Here is a 24,730-nt window from a genome sequence, read left to right as displayed (position 1 = left end):
CGTCAAACAACTGGTTACGGCGGGGACCATATTGCAAACGGACTAAATGTTGGAGGACAATATTACAAATTTTAAAAGTTGGGAGACCTAAATGCAAACTTTAGAAAAGTTCAATGATCATTACTATACTTTACCCTTAATTTTATAGACAAAATGAATTTTTTTAGCAAAGTGTTTTTAGACACATTATCAAAGTAAAGAATTATTTGCGAAGGTTTCTGAAATAAGGGTCAATGAGCAACTGGTTCTCACTTTTTAGAGAGAAATTTCTTTGTATCATAAATTAATAATTGGCTCCTATTCTCAATGGTTTGCAAATCGTTTGGGAGAGCGGAATCCGGCACCTGGACCTTGAGACTGACAATTTGGAAGCTTTTCGCCTTCTCAGCTCCTCAAATGGCTCCACCCAATTGGCCATTGTCCGAAGAATAAAGCTTCTCACCAAGCTCCCTTGGTCCCTAAAGTTCCAGCATACGCTTCGTGCAGGCAATAAACTGGCCGACAACATGGCGAATATTGGCCGAGATCTCAACCAGGACCTACAGATTTTTTATCAGCCCCCTACTGAAGTGCAAAGAACTCTCAACGACGAGTGCAATGCTTTGTACTTAAGGCATCACCACTGAGCTCTCTCGTGGTTTTTTTTGTCACAAAAAAAATACAAAATTAAACATTAACGATAAAAGTCCAAAAAGAAATAATAGAATGAATCAAATATAATTAATTTTTGAAACTTTAAAACATAGAGGGTGCCTATGTGACATAATAGGCTAATCCAGTTTCAACTTTGAAGGAATACAATCCATTCCAATTGCTGTATCCCACATCTTCCCCAATGAATACCAAACATTTCAAATTCCACTTCCTCTCCTGTAAACCCTCAAATGGAATTGGATTCTCTTACCTATTTTTCTTGTTTTTTTATAGATTCGCATTGTTTAAAAAAAGTATATTGTCATAAATTATTTTTAAATGATATTTTAAATTATTTATTAATATTTAAAAATGCTTTAAATAAATTATTTATTTATTTAAAAAAATGTTTTTAAAATATAAAGAATTACCGAAAAATTCAGAATAAATAAAGAATTTTATTAAAAAAAATCCTTTTGACAAGAAGCTAAAAACTATAAATTTAAACTTTTGAAAAACAGTTCTCAACCTAAATTAAAATATATTTTCTTCCTGAAAACTACTTTTCAATATTATTCATGACATACAGATTAAACTGAGCTGATTATAAAGTAGTATTTGTTCTAAATACTCTTAATTATTTGACAATGAACACTCAATCACCATGTTGGTGCTCGAATTTGTGACCTTTAACAATAACAACAATTTCTTTAACCACTGAAGTAAGTTTGTTCGTAAAATAAAAAACAATGTTAAACGTACAATAAATATTATATAATAATATAATCCCTTTCTACCACGTAAAAGATTTACCAATCAGATTAAAAAAATATCTTTACACGTGGACACAAATTCTTAGATCATCTTTTTTTAATATTGATCATGAACCTTGAATTTCTGCATTGTTAGTAGGACAGGCACCAGCAAACCACCATGGCCGTCATCACAAGCTTTATGAAATAATGATGAATCCGATTCTAAAGTTGTGGTGTGCATGACTGAAATTACCATTAATAGATTAATTTAATGAAATTTATTTTTTGCCAGATGAATTGAATATGTCAAATTGTCCTTGGAGAAGCTTGCTAGTGCATTTGCATATAATCATGTGGGTGTTTACAAAATTTACATGTTTTTATTAGTTAATAATAAACTGTATATATATTTTCTGAGTGTGTTTGTAGATTAATGATGTGAACATTCGAATTAATCAGTCACTTGGAATAATTCGACCTACTATATCAATTTCTTTGCATTGACTTTTCACCGATATGAAATATTTCCCGACCTCTTACCTTGTTTGAGAATATATTTGCGCGAACGGGTATAGATTTAAAAATTTTACTCATCATAAAATATAGATATGTGATGAATACAAGAATATTATGTGGATATATGAATAAGAGATGAAATATTTGTACTTGCCCAGTCTGTTTTTTATCCCTGCTACTGATTTTTCTTTTAGAGATCAAGGAGGAAAACTCTTCTTACCTGAGAAAAACAAGTGAAGAAAAGGTTAGGGCTAGATAGGTATAGTCATGATTTAGTCCATAATGTAAACAACATTTTTTTCATTTTTGTTATCTAATATCTTTCTATTTTAGAAAAAGAAGTTAGAAAATCATAAAAATCCAAGGGCGAGGAGAAAGTTTAGAGATTGTATAACGCCTCGAAACCCGAGTCAATAGTTTGAGTCAACCTGAGATCTATTTTAGAGCCTAATTGGATCTATTAAAATAGTTTGGACTAAGTTTTGTTGGAATTGGGCTGAGTTGTGCCAAAAGATTTATAAAAGGTGTTAATATTTGTATGAGCTTGAAAGTGTATGGACCTAAAGTGTAGTTTACCCATTTTTGTTTTAAGCTGAAAACTTTTCCCTTATTCTTATATCAGGTCACCTAAACTAACCCCCGAATATCTCACCAACTCTTATTCTTCTTCCTTCCATTTTCTTCTCTTATTCTTCCTTTCTCAAGTAGAGATTTTTAAGCATTCCAACTCTAGTTGGTTGATCTATGGTAAGAATGCAAATTATCATCTTTTAAGCTTTAAATTGAGCTCCATATTGCAATTTTTTATTGAGTTTCCAAAATGGGCTTTTTTGGGAGGTTTAAGAGAAATCTTGGATTCTAAGTTGTTTTAATAGGTTTAAGTTCTAGGAAATGTTTCAATCCTTATTTCCATCACTTAGTTCACTTAGAATTTCTTTTCTTACCCTTGAATTGTGAAAGAAGTGGGAGAAAGCTCAAAAGCTCAAAGAAAAGTGAAAGCACCTCTTGAGTGAATTGGGGGCTTTTCATTTAGCCAAGAATACAAGGTAACCACACTTACATCTTCTTCATACTTCTTGGGGGTCACTAGAAGTGTTAGATAACATGAAAGTTGAAGAATAAGCTTGATGAGCATGTTAATGGTAGATTCAATGTCTTATGTTTTAAGCTTGTTTTGAAGCCTTATTTATGACTCTTATTGATCAAATAAGACATTAATAATAATTGGGAACCTCATTGTAGCAATGTGGATGAATTTGGGAGTAAATTTTGAGCCTAAGTAAGCCATTTTCGAGCAGGAGTATCGATAATGTTCTTACAGTACCGATATTGTTCTTCAAGAAGTGTAAAATTGGCTTAGTTTGAATGGGAGTATCGATACTGAGAAATTTTTAAAAATATCGAAGCTAAATTTGGTATCGGTACTCATAGGAGTATCGATACCCAGGGTAGAAGTATCGATACTGAGATTATTTTCAAAACATCGAATCTAAATTTAGTATCGATACCCCGTTTAGTATAGGTACCCTAGCTTGGAAGTATCGATACTAGGTGGTGAGTATCAATACTACTCCTTTTCAAAGTATGAAATAATAAGGTAAAGTATCGATACTTAAGGCAAAGTATTGATACTAAGAGATCAATACCGATATTAAAAGGCCAGTATCAGTACCAACGTACATTTTAAGTTAAGGATTTTCAGGGGTTTGTAATTTGGAAATGAGTTTCCCAATAAATCTATAATTACTCTCAAATAAGGTTATAAGTGGAAACAATAATATCACCAAATCAAACGTAGAAAAGGGATAAAGTAGGGGATAAATAAGACTAATATTGTTTGATGCTCGGAAAACTAATCGAATACCTGAGTTCCTTTAGTTTCGGGTGTCGAAGTATAAAATCAATCTGGATATCCTTAGAGAGTGCGCAAGGCACTTTAAACTGACTAGCTAGGGCGCAAGGTCTGACACTCGCAAAGGGTGGGCTAGTTGGGGTGTGGTGTCTTATGCAGAAATTCCAGGGGGCCACATCCTCAGTAGACTAAAAGGGTGTGTGAGCTCTGAGATGCAGATATTTGTCAGCTGCACCATGATGTCTACCATAACATAGAGAGTGAGTATCACAAGGATACTTGCTAATGATTGAGATTAAATAGATTCATTATACTTTTTTATCAGATGTGTAACACCCTCAACCCGTATCCGACCCGAATACGAGTCTGGGGTGTCACATTGACTAAAATAACCAAATTCGATCAGAGCATATTCAGCTCAATCAATTAGTACATGCCAACTATGTTCAGATTAACCAAACACATTTAAATTATTTATTTTTTGATTTGAAACATTGTAAGGAAAATGTTGATCTGTCTTGCTCCTCTAAACTTCTCTTCTTGCTTTCCAGAACCTACATGTGAAACACTCACACGCTAAGTCTATGACTTAGTGAGGCATTAAACACATTAAAGTAACTTTAACTACTTAATCATGCATGAACATATCATATCATGCTATCACACAAAACAATATAGCATTTCATGTAATCAAATGTACACATATACACATCATCTTATCAATCATATAATACAATTCATATTACAAAAGCATATACTTTACACGTAATATCTATGTTTATTATTATCTCTTTGTTAGCCCATGTACATATGTGAGAACTGTAGATATGTGAGTCTATTGAGGTTGTGCACTATGCTATTACCACAACTCGTATGGGGTCCCACTAGGGGCTATGAATTTTGTCCCGAATGACCTATGTACTGTATTTGTCCCGAAGGACCACTCCTTAAGAACCATATACATATTTCAATGGATCACATATGTGTCTCACAAGACCCTGTAAATGTTCCAAAGAATACATATATGTCCCAAAGAACCACGTAGAACCTTGGACTTTTGGCATGCCAACTATACCTCTAGCTCTCTTTACACATAACATTGACATTTTCACTTATATCATTTCACATATACATTTTCATATCACATGTTCATATAAGTTCATAGCTTCTTTCACATATACATGTAGACATATATCTTCTTTTCATATAATTCATATCACTTTTCATATAATTCACATGTTCACATATAACACCTATGACTATATTCATGCATAAATAATAATTATATCACCCATATTAATATTCATAAAATCATGTAATCAAATGTTAGAAGTAGACTCATCGCGAGTCTTTTCCACAAACATCATATACTAATGCATATGCACTCACCTGAGCCTCACTAAGTTTCAATCCACTTTTGTGATTTTTTCCTTTCTTTCTTTCGATCGAATCTTAACTTGATCATCGTTCTGGAACTTGTTCGTGTTCGATAACTACATAATCATACATTGATACTGTTGAACTATGTTTCGATATAACAATTTAAGGCAAAATGGTTTTTGGACTTGAATTGAATTTACAGTACCCCGAGGCTAAAAAATTCCAGTATGTAAAAGGGGAACCGATTCCCCCCAAGGGGGTACCGATTCCCTCACTGTTCATCAGCCCAACGGTCATAATATTTGAATATTATAAAGGGGTATCGATTCCCTATGAAGGGGTACCGATTCCCCCCATTCTGGGCAGCCTATTTTTGCAGAAAAATCATTCCCAAACGGCTCCAAAACATCCCCAACGACTAGATATGACTTCAAACACATTCCAAGCTATAAATACAAGCTAAGGACACTTGAAGAAGTAAGAGAACAACTATCCAAGCAATCAAACACAAGTGAAGAGTTTTTCATTCTTATTTCATATTTCTCTTGTAAATATTTTGTTCTTGTGAGCTTAATTCTTGTAAACACCTACCTTAGAGAGGTTTTATTGTTTACATCTTTTATCCTTTTGTAAAGGGGAAAGGTTCTAGCTTAGCCCGTGTAAAAGCTAGGGAAAGGTTCTAGTTTAGCCCGAAAAAACTAGGGAGTTTGTAAGGTTACTCTTTATCCTCAAAAGAAAGAACAAATTAGTGAATTTGTTAGAAAATCCTTGGTGAGGAGCTAAGGTAGTGGATGTAGACTTTGATTGAGAAAGTCGAACCACTATAAATCGCTGTTCAATTCTCTATCTTTCAATCTCCTTACTCCTTACTCCCTAAACACAAAACCGTTCCGACCCCTCTTTGCAAACCGTTCCGGTTGTCGATTCGAGCTTCCGAAAATCCTAACAAATACATATCAGTATCCAATTGATATATTCTAAACAATCACTCCAAAGGATAAAAAAAAAAGCTATTTTCAACTTTTAATAGAAGCATGCATCGATGCACTACCCCATGTATCGATGCATCCCTATACGGGTGCATCGATGCACTATCTATGCATCGGTGCATAAATCCCATTCGATGTTTGTATTTTAGGGGATGCATCGATGCACTCCTTATGCATCGATGCACCAATCGCATTCGATATTTCCATTTTAATGGGTGCATCGATGCACTCCCTGTGCATCGATACACACTGAATAATTTCTAGAGATTTACCCTTGATGCATCGGTGCACCTTGAATGTGCATCGATGCACATAGCTCAAAATTCAATTTTAACCCCAAAAATATACTCAAATCCACTCAAATGCTTCATCTTTCATCCCCTATCATGTTCTCAACTCACATACACATATTCAAACTCATTTCTATTCATTAATCACCTCCTTAACATCAAAATCCTATTCTCCATATGTAATTAAAGAATTACACTAAATTTTCAACATGTTCCATAATCAATTCTATTGCTTCTAACTTCTTAATTAAACCCTTGACAAGTCAAATTCATCCTTGTAACTTCAAAAACCTTTTTATAATAAAAGTTCATTTATAAATCCTTAATAGAAATTCCTTTCTAATTCTCTCTCTTTGGTGTTTTAAACTTATATAAGCTTTCCTTAAGCTTATATAACCCCAAAGACTCAAATCCAACTTAAAACTTTCAAGAAATCAACAGCTAAATCAAACTTACTTTTGCTCTTGGCTTCCACGTGAAGAAGAAGAAGAAAGGAGAAGAGAACTCTGGAGAATTCTCTCCTTTTCCACGTGTATTTATCCTTACCAATCCCATTTTTAATTCATTTCTTGGTCAATTGACCCTTTTGCCCTTTATTTCCTTTAATAATTACTAAATAACCTTCATCATATATATCCAATAATCATTTAACTATTTCATTCTTCTACTTTAGTCACCAAATTCTGAAACTTTACAATTTGGTCACTAACCCGGTATTGCGGATGTTACAAATCTCCCCTCCTTTTTAAGAAAATTCGTCCTCGAATTTTCACTGGACATCTTGATAGAAACATATCTTCTAAAGTTCTCATGTTGCTTCATTTAATTAATCTTTCTTGTCATTATCAGAAACTTACTTTTCAATCCTTTAGCTTTTCAATTACCTTTTTCCTTTATATATATATATATTCATATCATGTCACTTATCATTTAAACCGCAACCAGTAACTTCAATCCATTTTCATCAATCAACAACCTAAATCCATCTCTAACTACCTTATAATAATAACCAAATTCGTTTTTCATCATCATTTAACCAAAAACACGACCTTAAATCTTCTTTAAATATGATTCAACATACACTTTTAAAGAATCTATTCACATCACCTTGCACACTTTTCTTACTTCTATATCAAAATTATCATCTACATTCCATATAACCTTTATCGTATCTGATCCTTTAACTCAATCCCTTTAATTTCTTTATTCCATTCTTCCTTTATTTATTCCTTATACACAAATCATATCTTTCCTTTCCTGTTCACATACTCTTGTCTTATCACCTATACTCATCTCTGTGTAACAATCTTCATTGCATCCTCATAACTTTGATATCCCTATTTCTTATACAGAACTTTATTCTTTATCATCTCTTGTATTTGTATTTTCTTCTTTAAAGCCACTTTTTAAAACATACCAATGCTTATCTCTTTGCCTACACCATATCTGTATGATCAAAATACATAACCACATCCAGATTCATATCATATTTGATTAACTCAACTTTATCTTTCCTCCAATCTTATAACTCTAGCACCTTTACTCTGACAGGTAGATAATAACTTCTGTTCAATCTAGGGCACAAGCCCTATTCTACCAATCATATACATCCTTTCCAATCGAAATTATCTCAAAATTTGCTTACTCAACTTATCAATTTTACCTCTATTCTCATACATCCTGAAATTTCTTTTGCTCAAACTCAACATTCTAACTTCATGTGTCTTATAATTTGATCATCGATATACACATTCTCAAACTCTTCTTATCAATCCTCAACTTTACTCAAATATCTAAATCCTTATTTCCTTTACTATACCAAATTATCATGTTCCAAATATATAATTGTATCCAAATCCATTTCATATTTGGTTATCATATCATGACAATATATTATATTCTTATAATTTCAGTACATTTTTATCACGTACTCTGGTTAGCCAACGCTAACTTTTTCCATCTTAACTGCAAACTCTTATCATAAACATACTCTTGTTTATGCTCAATATTATCACTTCGTTTCAACTCATAAGCTCTGACTTTATACATCTTATACACTTGTCACTAATGCACTTATCATTGAGTTCTTCTATAAGTACTCACCACGTCATTCGATCTTTTTAACATTTTTATAGTGACACTTGTTCACCATATTCTATCTTATCCACATACTAACAAAACTAATCCTTATCGCTTTTCCGATTCAAAACAATAATGATCTTCTTTCACTATTCTAATATGATTTCAACTTTATGAAATCAACCTTTGATCTTATTAGGCACTTCCTGAGGTGTCCGCTCTTCCTCCTGTCTGGCCAGGGCAGGTGAATTGCTACAACCATCAGATTCACCCCCTCGCTTTCTTTGAAATTCTCATAATCAGATTTCTACTATATTAAACTAATTTTATTATATTAGCAAGACAACATACTCCTTACACTATCAGATCAGATATATATATATATATATATTACTCTGTGTTGGCATGTACACATTTTATGACACTTTGGACTTTAGTTTATGCCGAGAATCGGTTAAACCGTAGCTCTGATACCATTAAATGTAACACCCTCAACCCGTATCCGACCCGAATACGAGTCTGGGGTGTCACATTGACTAAAATAACCAAATTCGATCAGAGCATATTCAGCTCAATCAATTAGTACATGCCAACTATGTTCAGATTAACCAAACACATTTAAATTATTTATTTTCTGATATGAAACGTTGTAAGGAAAATGCTGACCCGTCTTGCTCCTCTAAACTTCTCTTCTTGCTTTCCAGAACCTACGTGTGAAACACTCACACGCTATGTCTATGACTTAGTGAGGCATTGAACACATTAAAGTAACTTTAACTACTTAATCATGCATGAACATATCATATCATGCTATCACACAAAACAATATAGCATTTCATGTAATCAAATGTACATATATACACATCATCTTATCAATCATATAATACAATTCATATCACAAAAGCATATACTTTACATGTAATATCTATGTTTATTATTATCTCTTTGTTATCCCATGTACATCTGTGAGAACTGTAGATATGTGAGTCTATTGAGGTTGTGCACTATGCTGTCACCATAGCTCGTATGGGGTCCCACTAGGGGCTATGAATTTTGTCCCGAAGGACCTATGTATTGTATTTGTCCCGAAGGACCACTCCTTAAGAACCATATACATATTTCAATGGATCACATATGTGTCTCACAAGACCCTGTAAATGTTCCCTCAACTCTTGGCAAGCCAACTATACCTCTAGCTCTCTTTACACATAACATGGGCATTTTCACTTATATTATTTCACATATACATTTTCATATCACCTGTATATATAAGCTCATAGCTTCTTTCACATATACATGTAGACATATAGCTTCTTTTCATATAATTCATATCACTTTTCATATAATTCACATGTTCACATATAACACCTATGACTATATTCATGCATAAATAATAATCATATCACCCATATTAATATTCATAAAATCATGTAATCAAATGTTGGAAGTAGACGCATCGCGAGTCTTTTCCACACACATCATATACTAATGCATATGCACTCACCTGAGCCTCACTAAGTTCCAATCCACTTTTGTGATTTTTTCCTTTCTTTCGATCGAATCTTAACTTGATGATCGTTTTGAAACTTGTTCGTGTTCGATATCTACATAATCATACATTGATACATATCAATATCCAATTGATATATTCTAAACTATCACTCCAAAGGATAAAAAGAAAGCTATTTTCAACTTTTAATAGAAGCATGCATCGATGTACTACCCCATGTATCGATGCATCCCTAGACGGGTGCATCGATGCACTATCTATGCATCGGTGCATAAATCCCATTCGATGTTTGTATTTTAGGGGATGCATCGATGCACTCCTTATGCATCGATGCACCAATTGCATTCGATGTTTCCATTTTAATGGGTGCATCGATGCACTCCCTGTGCATCGATACACACTGAACAATTTCTAGAGATTTACCCTTGATGCATCGGTGCACCTTGAATGTGCATCGATGCACATAGCTTAGAATTCAATTTTAATCCCAAAAATCTACTCAAATCCACTCAAATGCTTCATCTTTCATCCCCTATCATGTTCTCAACTCACATACACATATTCAAACTCATTTATATTCATTAATCACCTCCTTAACATCAAAATCCTATTCTCCATATATAATTAAAGAATTACACTAAATTTTCAACATGTTCCATAATCAATTCTATTGTTTCTAACTTCTTAATTAAACCCTTGACAAGTCAAATTCATCCTTGGAACTTCAAAAACCTTTTTATAATAAAAGTTCATTTATAAACCCTTAATAGAAATTCCTTTCTAATTCTCTCTCTTTGGTGTTTTAAACTTATATAAGCTTTCCTTAAGCTTATATAACCCCCAAAGACTCAAATCCAACTTAAAACTTTCAAGAAATCAACAGCTAAATCAAACTTACCTTTGCTCTTGGCTTCCACGTGAAGAAGAAGAAGAAAGGAGAAGAGAACTCTGGAGAATTCTTTCCCTTTCCACGTGTATTTATCCTTACCAATCCCATTTTTAATTCATCTCTTGGTCAATTGACCCTTTTGCCCTTTATTTCCTTTAATAATTACTAAATAACCTTCATCATATATATCCAATAATCATTTAACTATTTCATTCTTCTACTTTAGTCACCAAATTCTGAAACTTTACAATTTGGTCACTAACCCGATATTGCGGATGTTACAAGAAGTATGAGCATGTTATAAATGAACCCCTGTTAGCATGGTTTAATTGTTAGTGTGGCACTGGGCTAGTTAGCTCAACTTTTGGAATTTGTTTCCTTACGCAAATTCTTAGGTGGATCACTTGAAGAACTTTTGCGTCGGTTAGATCCAAACCCAGATTTTCATAGCAGAGTACGTCTCTATTTCTTCTTAGAGGGCATGTATATTTGTAACCCTTATTTTTGTATAATCGATTCATAACTTGTTTTAAATTCAAGGTTGATACATTTGATTTTTTTTTTGTATCCTTGGGAGCTCCCAATTGTAAATTGTTTTGTATGAAATTTATTGTCTATTTTATCACAAGTAATTATTAATGAATGTTTTTCCATTGAATATGATAAAGAAAATTTTGGTTAGCCACTCCAGTGCTTCTGTGTGACGCTCTCATCAGGCGACTGTGTGTCGTACTAGTGTAGGGTGTTACAGATTGAATGAAGGATCTTTCATCCATAACTTTTGGTTAAAGGTAATAAACTTTTATTCCTTATGTTTCGTGTGTTATAAATAGACAAAGGTTAGCTAAAATAGATGTTTCTCGATAGTAAATGAGAAATTTAGCAACGTTTCAAGCTCTCCAAAAGCAAAAATTTGGGTTCGAATAATGATAGTATTAGAACAGTATCAATACCATAGACATTTCTAGAGAATCTAGGTGAAAATATCATGGTGGCATCGATACTAAAGTACTGAGTATTGATATTAATGGGTGAGTATCAATACCAAAGTTTCATGTATTGATACTCTATAAAGAGTTGGGAATCTAAGAAATTCCAGAATGCCATGATGATATTGGTACCCATCTAAGTATCGATACCCGTTAAGTGTAGTATTGATACCCTCATATTAGTACTAATATTATTGAACTAAAGGTTTTAAAAAATGCTGAAAGTAAATTGATAGCGAGTAAAAGGAAGATTAGCACTGATAAGGTATCATAATGAACAAAATATAAAAAGGATTTTAAAGGTGGTTTTAATCTCTATATTATATATATACATATTATCGTATGAACAATTATTTCGGGTAACTTGCACGGGAGTCTCGAAAGATTAGAGTGACTCTCATGGAAGCACCTAATCATAATCATTCTGGGTGACTCGCACGAGAGTCCCAAAGGATTAGAGTGACACGCATAGGAGCACCTAATCATAATCATTATGGGTGACTCGCACGGGAGCCCAAAAGAATTAGAGTGACTCACACAAGAACACTCAATCATAATAATTTTTGGGTGACTCGCAAGGGATCTCCGATGAGAAATTTGAGTACTTTCTATGGATCTCTTACTATTTTGTGTTTGTATGAAAATTGCAAAAAGATATTTCATAAGTTTCCAATGACTACATAATTTCTACGTTACTTATTTATAATATATGAAATCCAGGAATAATTGTTTATTACTAGGCTCTGGTAGTTCATTCTTTAAATGTTTCCTCTCAGGTAAATAGGAGTAGACACTCAATTTAGGTGCACTATCTCCGTGGAATCCCAGAACTGCTTGCCAGAGTATAGTTCTAATTTCTTTTGTTGGGCTTTGCATCTATGTATGTTTGCAAAGTTAATCTGGGTATTTTGTGGTTATGTAATGTATTGGGATAGACACCATAACTCTTTGGATTTTTTTTTGTGTAAATTATCATAGTAATGGGAGCTCCATATTTTGAAATTTAAAATTTTAAAGTCAGTACACAGTTAATACCCCTTTTTTCTGATGTATTGTGTCAAATTTCTATACGAGGTTATATTGTGTATTCATGCTTATATCATGGGAGATACTAATAATATTACATCCCGTACTCAAAATGGGTGGGGTGTTACAACATATGTCACCATTTGATTAGTTAGAAAATTTATTTAATTAAATAAAATAAAATTAATAAAAAAATATCAAATGAGGTGGTGACAAATGTCACTAGCGACACGTGTCATGATCATATGCTGACACATGTTAGATCTTGATTGGATAATTAATTTATTAAATTAAATTTAAATTAGGATCAAATTGATAGAATATATAGATATTAAAGACTAAATATATAATTATGCTAATTTTTTAACTGTCACATCAATATTTCCGTCGATTGTTAACTGTTATAGCTTGATTGACAACAATTAACTAGTTAGGTAGCAAGAACCAACTTACATCAGTGGTTAAAAGAATCGTTGTTGTTCTTAGAAGTTACGGGTTCAAGCATCATTGATGGAAAGGGTGTTTGGACGTTTATTGTCAAATAATTGAGAATACCTAGAACAAATACTACTTTGTAATCACCTTAGGTTAATAAAAAAATAGTTAGGTAGTCTGATTCAAAAAATTGAAAGATCGGTGATAAAAGTAAAATGGTTAAAGAGTTAAGTAGTCAATGGTAAAATTTACCCTATTATTTTATGGAATTTTGGACCTACGCGTCCAATTGATAGTTCCCAACTGTTTTCATCATGGTTCCATATGTCACCATCGATTGAGCTGCTAATATAAACATCACCCTCTTAATGATTCTAACTTCTAACATGCTAGCATTATGGTAAGATTTATGAAAGTTTTTTTGGGGGACAGTTAGAGACGTTGGACATAAACGAGAATGAAGTTTCCTTCTTTTTTTAAAAAAAGAAAGAAAGAAAGAAAGAAACTTGTTCTGAAACCCAGCTCAAGCAGGATTCTAAAGGCCCGTAATCTCTTTCTTGGATCAGTAGGCTCAATATCTCTTGACTTTAGTGAAAATTTTATGTTGCAGCATATAATCGTGTTTATCGATGGATTTTTTTTAATAATTTAGTGTGATTGTAAGGTAAAATTTGTTTAAAATATTTTTTAGATATTGATAACGTGTACATGTTCTGTAGAGATAAAAACACTTTCTTTTATCACGTAACACTTTCTTTTATCACGTAAGTGAGTTCATTTATGATTTTTAAGTTAAAAATAACATAGTTCGATTTTTTTTTATAAAAAAAGCAGGTATAACTTGTAAAAGAAAAAAAGATATCAAAACTTAGATTAAAGAGAATGAAAGATCACAAGGACGACCACTTTGTATTTACTTTCTATTTATATCAAGGTAAACACCAACATGTAGTACTTCATGCAATAGTAAATATTAATCTCTTGACTGATCTTTGTACCCATGCATGGAAATTTGAAAGCACCCAATTTTTTTTAGTGCATGTCGATACATATAACTTAAGTTGGGTTAATCTAAAAGTGCATTAAGAATGAGTTTGAAGTCCTCCAAGGTAACAGCTCCATCACCATCTGCATCCATGGAAGCCACCACACACTGGCAATCCTCAAGGGAATGTTGAGGCATTCCAAGGTTACCCATAACTTGATACAGCTCCGTGGCTGTTAAAGCGTCGTCCCCTTGGACCTCAATAGCCTGGGAAGCTGTCTTGAGAGAATTGGCGAGCTCCCCGAGCACCATGTCCTTGGTGTTCATCTCAAGGAACTCTTCCATGCTCAGCAACCCGTCCTTGTCACCGTCTCCTTCCCGCATCATCGCCCTCACGTCTTGCTCGCTAGCGTTGTAGCCGAGCGAGCTCAGGATTCCGCCCAGCTCTGCGGCATTTATAGCACCGTCGTTGTCTGAATCGAATGCTCTGAAAGCCTCCACTAGGCTCAGGACATTGCTCAGCGTCTCGGTTTCTGCTGACAGAGACGATCCCAGTTGAGCCATGGTGCTATATATTCAACTTAACTTTGCCTAACCTCCTTGCTCGCCTCTTCCTATAAATAACCGGTGGAGAGCAAAGGATAAGTGATCACTTATTCTTTTTTGGGGGAAGGTGGCACCTTTGTGTCTACATAAAGTTGAAGTGAAATCGATGACAGATTCTTCTGCTTGTAGATAATTATCCTAATGCTGCAAATTTTGTGGTCTGGTTGCATGTCATCCACACTAATATATATGTATTTGGGGTCAAGATTCTTGATAGTAATATATACATGTATCCAGACTCTAGACACTTGTTACTTTCTAGGGTTCTTGATAAGATCGGTGCCAATATTCATTACGTTCAACTTGGCAAAGATTCCTGATAGTAATGTCATCACTAGATATTGTATGCGCTGGGCTTAAATGTTGAGATCCATATATCTAGCTGTCCCATAACTTAATTTTTTTATTAATATATGATAATTATAAGGTAGTATTGGAAAAAAAAATTAGTCAATTGATAATAAATTCACACATCCTATAAATATAGTTCTTCGAATTCATGATCTTTAGATAGAACAATACTTCATTTATCACTGAAGTTGTTTAATTACCATCCTCACCATGGTCCCAAAAACACTGTAATTTCTGTCTTCAAACTTAAACCAATCTCAATTACAAATCTAAGAACTACCCACATGTAATACACGACAGAAATCAGAAACTGAAAAAAATTACAAACTTAATAACAAAACAGTAAACTCAGCAGAACAAAATTTAATTAATTAAAAACTTCAATTAAGGACTTGCATCTGTCAAAGCTTCCATCACCACCAATCTCCAGGCTTACATAGCCACCAAAACTCATCCACAGCCTAACCATAACACAAACCAAATAAAACTGTCGTTAATTGTTTTAATAGCTAATAGTTGAATTTCCATGCATGAAGGTTATAATATTTTCATGCCGTCTCCCTTTATTTTATTACTCGACTGTCACTTGTAATCCTGTCTTTTTTAAATGCCAGTCCCAAAGAGCACAAAAGATTTGGACCCTAAAGGAGAAAAAATAAATGCATGCAACTCCACCCCAAAAGTAACGTACAACATGATAACTAGCTATCCATTGCAGTATTAGACAAAATGATTACAAATAAATTAGTTCCAACATTAAGGTTTGACATAGGTAAGTCTGTAATTGAGGTTTTTGATTAATTATATTCTGTTTTGTTGGGTTTACAGTATTGTTATTAAATTAGTATTTTTTTTAAATTTTATTTTCGTTTTTATTCCTATAACGAGGTATATATTTTAGTATTTAAATATAATTTTAAAATTAACTTAATACTTTACTTTTTTTTATTTATTAGGTATATAAATTTAACTTTTATAATTTGAATGTTTACATAAACTTAACTTTAAAAAAAAGTTAAATTAAAAAAAGTTAAGTTCATAAAATAAAAATTAAACTTTTTAGTTTGAAGTTTTAATTATCAAAACTAATAGACTATAAAATATCAATATTGTACAAGTTCAATTATCAAATTTAATATTATAAAAATATTCAAATTATTATTTAATTATTTAATATTAAAATATTTTACATTTATATATTTAAATTATTTTTATATAAAATAAAAATAAGTATTAAATAAAAAAATAAACACGTGCAAGTACATGTGATAGAAAGAAAAAAGTTAAAAATTGAATCATAAATTAGTTCACATATCACGACGATAATGCAATTAAAATCCATCAATTATAAAACAACACATATCTCGTAAACTTCAATAATAAGACAAATTTATAAAATTAATTAATTCATATTCAATAGACTAAATAAATAAATTTCTAGATGAAATGTCATCTTAATTTAACACTTAATATATCAATTAAAGAATAAGACACTACCTTGGTATGCCTCTTCACATTGGAAAGAATAAGACAAATACATTTGAATATTTGAAAGAAAAGGTTTCAAAGAGAATTGACGCGTAGACGAAACATCTACTTTCATTTGGAGGTCGTGAGGTATTTCTTAAAACTGTAGCCCAAGCTCTTCCATAGTATATTATGTCTTGCTATCGGCTTCCTGATTGTTTAGTTCAGGATTTGGTGAGTAATATGAGGCGCTACTGGTGGTCAGGTGATGCTAATAGGCGTGGTTGGCCAATAGTTGCTTGGAAAACAATGTGCAAACCCAAAAGAGAAGGTGGGATGGGATTTCGGGACTTGCATAGTTTCAATTTGGCTTTATTATGCAAACAGTTATGGCGCTTTATTAAAGATCCAGAGAGTTTGGTGGCTCGAGTATTTTGTGCTAAATATTTTCCCCACGGTGATATGCTTCATGCTACTCTAAAGGATAGAAGTTCTTATGCTTGGAAAGGTTTATACCATACATTGCAAGAGATACGTGTAGGGATGGCAACGGGCCGGTTTCGGGCCGGGTATTGGTCCCCCCGTCCCCGTCCCCGTTTAAAAAACCGGTACCCGTCCCCGTTTAAAAAACAGCGGGGATTTAAACGGGGATCCCCATCGGGTAATCGGGGAAAACCGCGGGGAAACGGGTATCCCCGTTTAGCATAAACGGTTATTTAAACGGGTATTGGGCCGGGTATTGGGTCGGGTATTGGGCTGAGAATCGGGCCGAGTATATATATATATATTTAAATTAAATATATAAATATATATTTTTTTATTTAAATTAAATTTATTAATATTATATATATATATATAAATAATTATTTTTAATATTTATCGGGTCGGGTATCGGGCGGGTAATCGGGGCGAGTAATCGGGTAATCGGGGCGGGGATTACCAAACCCGTCCCCGTTTAAAATAAATGGATTTTCCCCGTCCCCGTCCCCATTTATCATCCCCGAACCTGACCCGTTTAATTCGGTTTTCGGTTTTCCCCGTCGGGTTCGGGTTTTTTTGCCATCCCTAGATGCGCGGGGGTCTTTCTTGGCGTATTGGTATACGAAGAAATAAACAGGTTCACCATGATATCTGGGGTGGTTCAAAAGCTGTTGCTCTCATAGGGAGTTATTCTGACTCTGATCTTAATCCTCTTTATTGTTCTGATCTTATATATGATTGATGGTTCTAATGTTTGGAATGAATCTTTGATTTATAGGTTGATTTTTAAGGAATATGCTATGCAGATTATTTCTGTTCCTATTGCACCTTGTGCTGAAGATGTTATTGTTTGGGTTAACCATGATTCGGGTATCTACTCAGTTAGATCTAGTTATTGCACCTGTGGGTAGTCGGCTTAAAAGTGTTGGTTTTGGTGATGGAATTTGTCCTATGTGTTCTAATGGGGAGGAGACTATTATACATGTCATTAGGGGTTGTCCTGTAACTTTGGAGGCTTTACGTCTAGCAGATATGCCTCATTCTGTATTTTTTAGTACTATGGATAGTCCTTTATTATAGATGGAGGAAGTATTCTTCATTCTAGGAATTGATGTTTTTGCTGGTTTTTTGGTAATTCTGTGGAATGTCTGGAATAATCGAAACTCCTTTGTTCATTCTGACAGGTTGCAACCAGCGTGGCTCTTGGTGAATAATGCAAAGATACTACATCAGGAATATTTAAGGGCTATTAGTGTGGGAATGAATACACAACGGTCTGTAAATTCTGCTATACGATGGACTCCACCTTTGGAGGGGGTTATCAAAGTGAATGTTGATGGTGCCTTTGTTGCGGAGCACCGACTGTCTGCAATTAGAGTTGTTGCTCTTGATAAGTGTGGACAGGTTTGTGGTGGTTTGGCCTAGTCTTTTATTGGATGTTTTGAGGCGGGTTTTGCAAAACTATATGCTTTACTCGCTGGTCTTAGAATGGCTTGTGATATGAGATGGTCTGATGTTCAGTTTGAAACTGATTCCTTGATGCTCGTCCATAAGATTACACAAACTTCTACAAATATTTCTATCCTCGGGGTGTATGTTCAAGAGGCTCGTACTATTTTTATGGCTCATCCTCGTTTTTGTATTTTGTATACTCCTAGAGAATGTAATCAGGTTGCTCATGCATTAGCAAGCTGGGCTTTAAATTCAAGTGGTTCTTTGTTTTTTGAGTCGGTTTGTCCTGACATCATTGCTCAGAATGTTAAAAACGATGTCATTGATATTTGATTAATATATTTTGGACACTCTTTTCCCCTTACTAGATTTAGAAGGGGTTTTTAATGAGGCCTACGAGTTTTCATTCAAAAAATAATAATATCTCAATCAAATAAACATCTACATTAAGGAGACATTTTAACTAAATTAAAAATCCTATAATCAAATTTCGCACCTATTTGATTCTGAAATTTTAAATAAGAATTTATATGATGCAAAATTTTACTCAAAACTAACTTCATTATCTCTCTACTCAACATAAACCAATTTGTTATATAAGCTCAACAATAAATATATTCAATACATGAACAAACTAGAATTAATTATTTTTCATCAATAATGAGATACATATATACAAAGATGTATAATTGTTACTGTAAATTCTCCTATAGCTAATGCTTCACCCATAAACCCAAAAAAAATACAAAAACTTTTTTTTAAAAAAGAAGGGCTAAATCAATCCCAGGCCTTACAAAATTATGACACAACAATTTAACAGCAAGCGCAGTTCTGCTCTCTACATCATGGAGATTTAGATCTATGTCAATGCCATTAGGCCTTAGTCAATGCTTCAGAATTGTTTTTAGCTTACCAGATTTCAGACTCTTTGAGTCTCTAGGGGAAAAACTAAAGGTAGCAATATTGGAGCTTAACTTAAGGAGGCAAATTTGTCTTCTACCTCGTGATGGACCGAGCTGGCTTCATGCAAAACCAAAAACATCCATGTAAAACCTAAAACCAACCGAACTCCGTCAATGCGTAACTTTCTGCACACAAATACGATAATAAAGTTCTCAATGAAGCTAAACAGATAACAAAAATGTACCCATTGTTAAAAGGATATTTTTCATGCATCTTAGGATATGATATATAGCTAATATGTTGTGATAAATGCAGAGATATAAACATATGATGAGGGGAACATGTATTGTTTACCTGATCACTTGTTGCAATTTAGTTTCAAGGTTGAACATTCAAAACCGGCGACCAATACGAGGAGAGGCTGAGCCTGAGTGTGTTGGAAGAATCCTCTTTACAAATGGATGATGTAATAGTACAGCAGCAGTTGGGCGAGCACCAGGATTGACTTGTAAGCATTGTAAGATAAAATCTCGTGCATCTTTGGACAAAGAATCGGGAACTGCTGGTGGTTCACCTCTGCCAATTCTAAACAATGCTTGCATCTGTTTCAGTATACACCAAAGATGTCATTAAAGACGCAACAATTGCACGAGAACGGACAGCATCAAAACTAAAATCAACAATAACACTTCTGCATAGCTCTTATAGGAGGAAATTATATGAAACGAATGTTCGTATCAGGAAATTTTCAGAATCTCTTTTTATCTCTCCATTTTAATTTCATTTTAATTTTACATTAACTTATAATAAGCAAAACTAATGCTTGCACCAGGAAGAAGAGGTACATACGCATTCCAAATAATGGTATGGAATCTGACGAGTTAACATCTCCAACACAGTACAACCAAGGCTCCATATATCAGCAGGAAGTCCATATCCATGACCCTTCTGATTGACAACCTATACAACAGTCGATAATCAGAATGCAGGAAGACTTGTCATCACTGTTAGTCTGTTACTCTGTGTCGCAAAATATATTACTACTACTGCAGCAAGGGCAACAAAAACAATGTGCTTATAGAGAAAAATGTACTGGAAGTCTGGAACCCATCCTACTAGGAACTTAAGAATTCAGGTATGGTTTAAGAAGGGGCCAACAGTGTTTCAGAAAGGGAGAACTGCCATTATCAAGTATTAGCTACCAGTCAATGAAAATTGCATAAACAAATACTACTTTGCTAGTTTACTGGTGACCTAAAAGATAAAAGAAATGTTCATTCTAAGCTAAATATTAAGATCCAGGCAATGAATGAAGCCTCAGAAAAAATATGATGGATAGGCAAGAGTGATTTACACCTTTTGTCCACTATACAGATATATCTGCAAAGAAGGTCATCATTCTTTTCATGATTAAGTATTCTGATAACCTGAATACCTACAGTACTCTTATATAGAAGAGAAATATTTACTAAGAATGTATGTCATCATTTCTTTGTCATACTCGTGAATCAGTATACCTTGCTACACAGCGAAAGATCTCAAGCACAGGGGCAAAGATCTCAAGAATGTATGTCATTATTGAATTAAAAATTTTGAGTGTGGGGGGTGAAGGTTTGCCATTTTATTAATTTATAACTTTACAGTTTCTGCGGGGTAATTTTACCCATTCTTAGTGGGGAAAGAGAAAGGAAAAAAGAGGGGGGGCACGCAGTGTGCCAACCCTGCCCAAGCAGTATCTCTAATACAAAAGAAATTGATATTATACACAAATTAAACAGCTATAACGGGTTATCACTTCTGAAAGGAAAGAAGAGAGAGACAAACCTCGGGGGCCATCCAGAATGATGTCCCTTTACATGATTTAACATCATTCAACTTGTTTGCCTGAAAACATGCACCAACACCAATATCACCACTACTGTTGATTTGACAATCTTAAAAGCTAAAAAAAAGAAACAAGACTAAAATCTTAGGATTGGTGGATAAAAACCTTTGCCAGCCCAAAATCTGCAAGCTTTACCGATCCACTTGCATCCACCAATATGTTTGCACACTTAATATCCCTGTATCACCAAACAAGTAAATGAGCCTTGAGAGCAGAATATTCAAAGTGTCTGATGACTTACGTAGAAGATTGTAAAAGCACTTTTATTTTCAATGTCATAACTCATAACTATAACAGATGCCACATCAGGAAAGAGAACAGAGTTAAAGCTGACACCCAACCTTAAACATAATGGAAAAATAAATACAATATAATAAGTAAAATGCTGAGAAAAACTTCTATGATCAAACTACATCACATTATTGACTCCAAATGTCTTCCAAGAAGATACATTATTTATGCAGACAGACAGGTCCCAATAGAAATAAGGATTGAAAACTTCTATTGGTTCAGTGAAGAGATGTTTATATCATTTTTCATATTTGGCTAGAGGAAAAAAACAGAAGTTTTAAGTGGTACATAGATAATTGCACAGTAACATACAGTCGCTTTGACTTACCTGTGAATCACATTTCGGTCATGAAGATACTCCAATCCATGCAGAATCTGCCTTGTATATGCAGAGACTTGAGAATCTCTGAGATGATACCTCAGATATAGGTTTAAAAGAGAGCCTTTGGTTACAAGCTCAAGAAAGATGTATAATTTGGAGTCATCCTGCAAAGACCACAAAATCAAAAGAAAACATTAGACAATAAATATGCAAAATTACAAGGTCTATTGCCAAGTTAAATGTAATAAATTTGTACCTTAGCTGTGCCATAATACTGAACTATGTTTTCATGTTCAAACTGACTTAAAAGAGAAATCTCCTGGAAAAGAAAGGGAATAAAGAAATTAAATCAGACAGAGACAAGAAGAAGATGGATATTTCAAGAAAATGAACATTTAAGGAATTAAAAGACAAAGTTTGACTTACATGTTCAAGTCGGATAATACTTTGTTTCCCCTGACTTCCTTGATCAAGCAATGAAACTTCCTTCACGGCAAAAAAGAATCCATCGCTACAAGGAAATGAATTAAATAAATAATTAGTGAAGCATTGCAAAACGGAAAACAACTCTTTCAAAAATAACAGCAAGACATAATCCATTAGACAAGTAGATGATAAATTAAATGCTAATAGGATAAAATAGGCTTTTCCCTGCAATTTTGGAAATAGTACTAACAGATATTCCTGCTGTCTCTGAAAACTGAAGCCAAAAAATAGCTTAGAGGCTAGAGCCTTAGATAATCCAAAATCTCAACAATTTACGCCATATCTCAAAGATCCTATTGCAATGCGCTTCTCTAGATGCTTAACCAACACTAAGAATAACTCTCACCCTTAGATGCTTCCTAATCTCTAAAAGAGTGCCGCCCCAAGTGAAAACATGATGATTGTTGCACTTAAGGCGGTTCCCAAAATAGGTTGCAAGCCACACATCAAAAGATAATTAACATTTTTTTAAAATAACTACCTAGAAGCATTTAACCAACCCGGAAATGAAGTTGGACGACATATGAAAGGCATTATTTCATCACTTACTCAGAAATCCCTTCGAAAACTGACCCAAATTATCCACGCCCCAGAAGCTCACCTTTCTCCCAATAAGTGATTGTTCTTTTGAACCTACCATTAGGGGAAATAGTTGACGTAGGCTCTGTCGTAGAACTTGATGAATCGTCATCATTTGAAGTTGTAAACAAACAAGATTCGGAAAGCGCTGCAGTCTCACCAAATCTCATTAAACTCTCCTCCTCAGAATTTTCTTCATTACCCCCACCCTCCTCTCCTTTAACTTCTTCTTCATCGGAATATGATCGTAATTGAACTGGAGCCATACACCCTTTATCACCTTCGGGGGCAAAATCCCTAAACAGATCCTAAGTTGAGCACGCGTTATCGACTACCGGTAGCTTCATCACCGGAGGCGGCTTTATAACCGGTGGTCTAGTCCCTTTAATTCCATTACTCCCTCCGCCATCGGAAACATTCGAAGCCCAAGATGCGTTTGACTTCAACTCAGTTGTAGTAGCAACATCTAACAATTTTCTATCGGCACGGCAGCACTCATTTAACTTTAACTCCGGCGAGTCATCCTTGGTCAAATCAGTAGCCAAACCCCTCTCAGCTAATTCAGAGACTACTATTTGAGTGTCATCTTTTATCTTGTATGTCTCTTCCTTAGGACTATCCAGCGGTTCAATTTGGACCCAGAACATCCAACGACGACGATCGAATTTACGGGCCTCCCAAGCGGCAGCTGGAATTAAAAAATCTTCAGGCCGGAAAGACCCAAGGTCGGCAAATAAGGTCGAACTCGCGTCGGTTCCTTGGATACGGAAGCTGGTTTTTCGGACAAATCGAGCGATCGCGATTAGAGAAGAAGAGGAATCATCGAGAGACGAAGAAAACGAAGCTGCATCATAGTCAATGTGCTTCGCTGCATTGCGGCGCTCGAGTATCGGCTTCTCGGCCGCCCTTCGAACTCATTGAGCTTCTATAACTAAGGAATCGAGGTAAATGATGCATGTGGAGCCAAATCCATCTAAAATCTCTAATTGAAGTAATCTAGGGTTTCCAAAATGTGAATTTAGAAGGAAAACGTAACTTTCTCTTCTTCTTTTTCGCAATTTTCAAGGGGAAATTGGAGAGAAATATTGGAGCGCAAAGGAGCCGACTTGAAGAGAGCGAGAGAAAAAGAAAAAAGAATCTAAAATGGAAGGACAGAGAGACCGGTAAACGCCGTCGCGATTGAGAGAGAAAGGTAAAGAGATTATACGCGGTGCCACGTGGAAAACATTAATTTTGGAGAGTAAATTATATCAACGGTCACCAAAAGTTTCATAAATTTCTCTTTTCATCACTAAAGTTCGAAAAATTATGTTACAATTACTAATATTATTAATTTGTAATAAAACAATGTTAAATAATTAACGTAACATTCTTATAAAACAAAATCTTTCAATAAGATAATATCATATGTCATTATTTTATTAATATAAAAATATATTTATATATAAATAATAAAATATTATAAGATTTTAATACATCAAATTATTATTATTATTCTATTAACAATTGAATGATTACTTTGTTACTAATTAATTATATTAATGACTATAACATATTTTTAACCTTAATATTAAAAATAC

General features: G+C 34.0%; 1 protein-coding gene and 1 pseudogene across 1 annotated transcript in view; both read right to left on the bottom strand.

Annotated features, from left to right (window-relative positions):
- LOC120176351 (probable calcium-binding protein CML29) overlaps positions 1-14,915 on the bottom strand; it is a 31,060-nt gene extending 16,145 nt beyond the window's left edge. The window contains exon 1 of the mRNA XM_039182795.1: positions 14,410-14,915. Coding sequence (XP_039038726.1) covers positions 14,410-14,892 — 483 coding nt within the window. The 5' untranslated portion in view covers positions 14,893-14,915. The remainder of the gene's footprint in view (positions 1-14,409) is intronic.
- A 4,675-nt stretch (positions 14,916-19,590) lies between these two features.
- On the bottom strand, positions 19,591-24,210 carry LOC120176342 (annotated as a pseudogene).
- Positions 24,211-24,730: the final 520 nt, after the last annotated feature.

Source organism: Hibiscus syriacus, unplaced genomic scaffold (genome assembly GCF_006381635.1).
Source record: "Hibiscus syriacus cultivar Baekdansim isolate YM2019G1 unplaced genomic scaffold, ASM638163v2 tig00112236_pilon, whole genome shotgun sequence".
Classification (NCBI taxonomy): domain Eukaryota; kingdom Viridiplantae; phylum Streptophyta; class Magnoliopsida; order Malvales; family Malvaceae; genus Hibiscus; species Hibiscus syriacus.
Note: the sequence above shows the minus strand (reverse complement) of the source record. Positions and strands in the feature narration are given on the sequence as shown.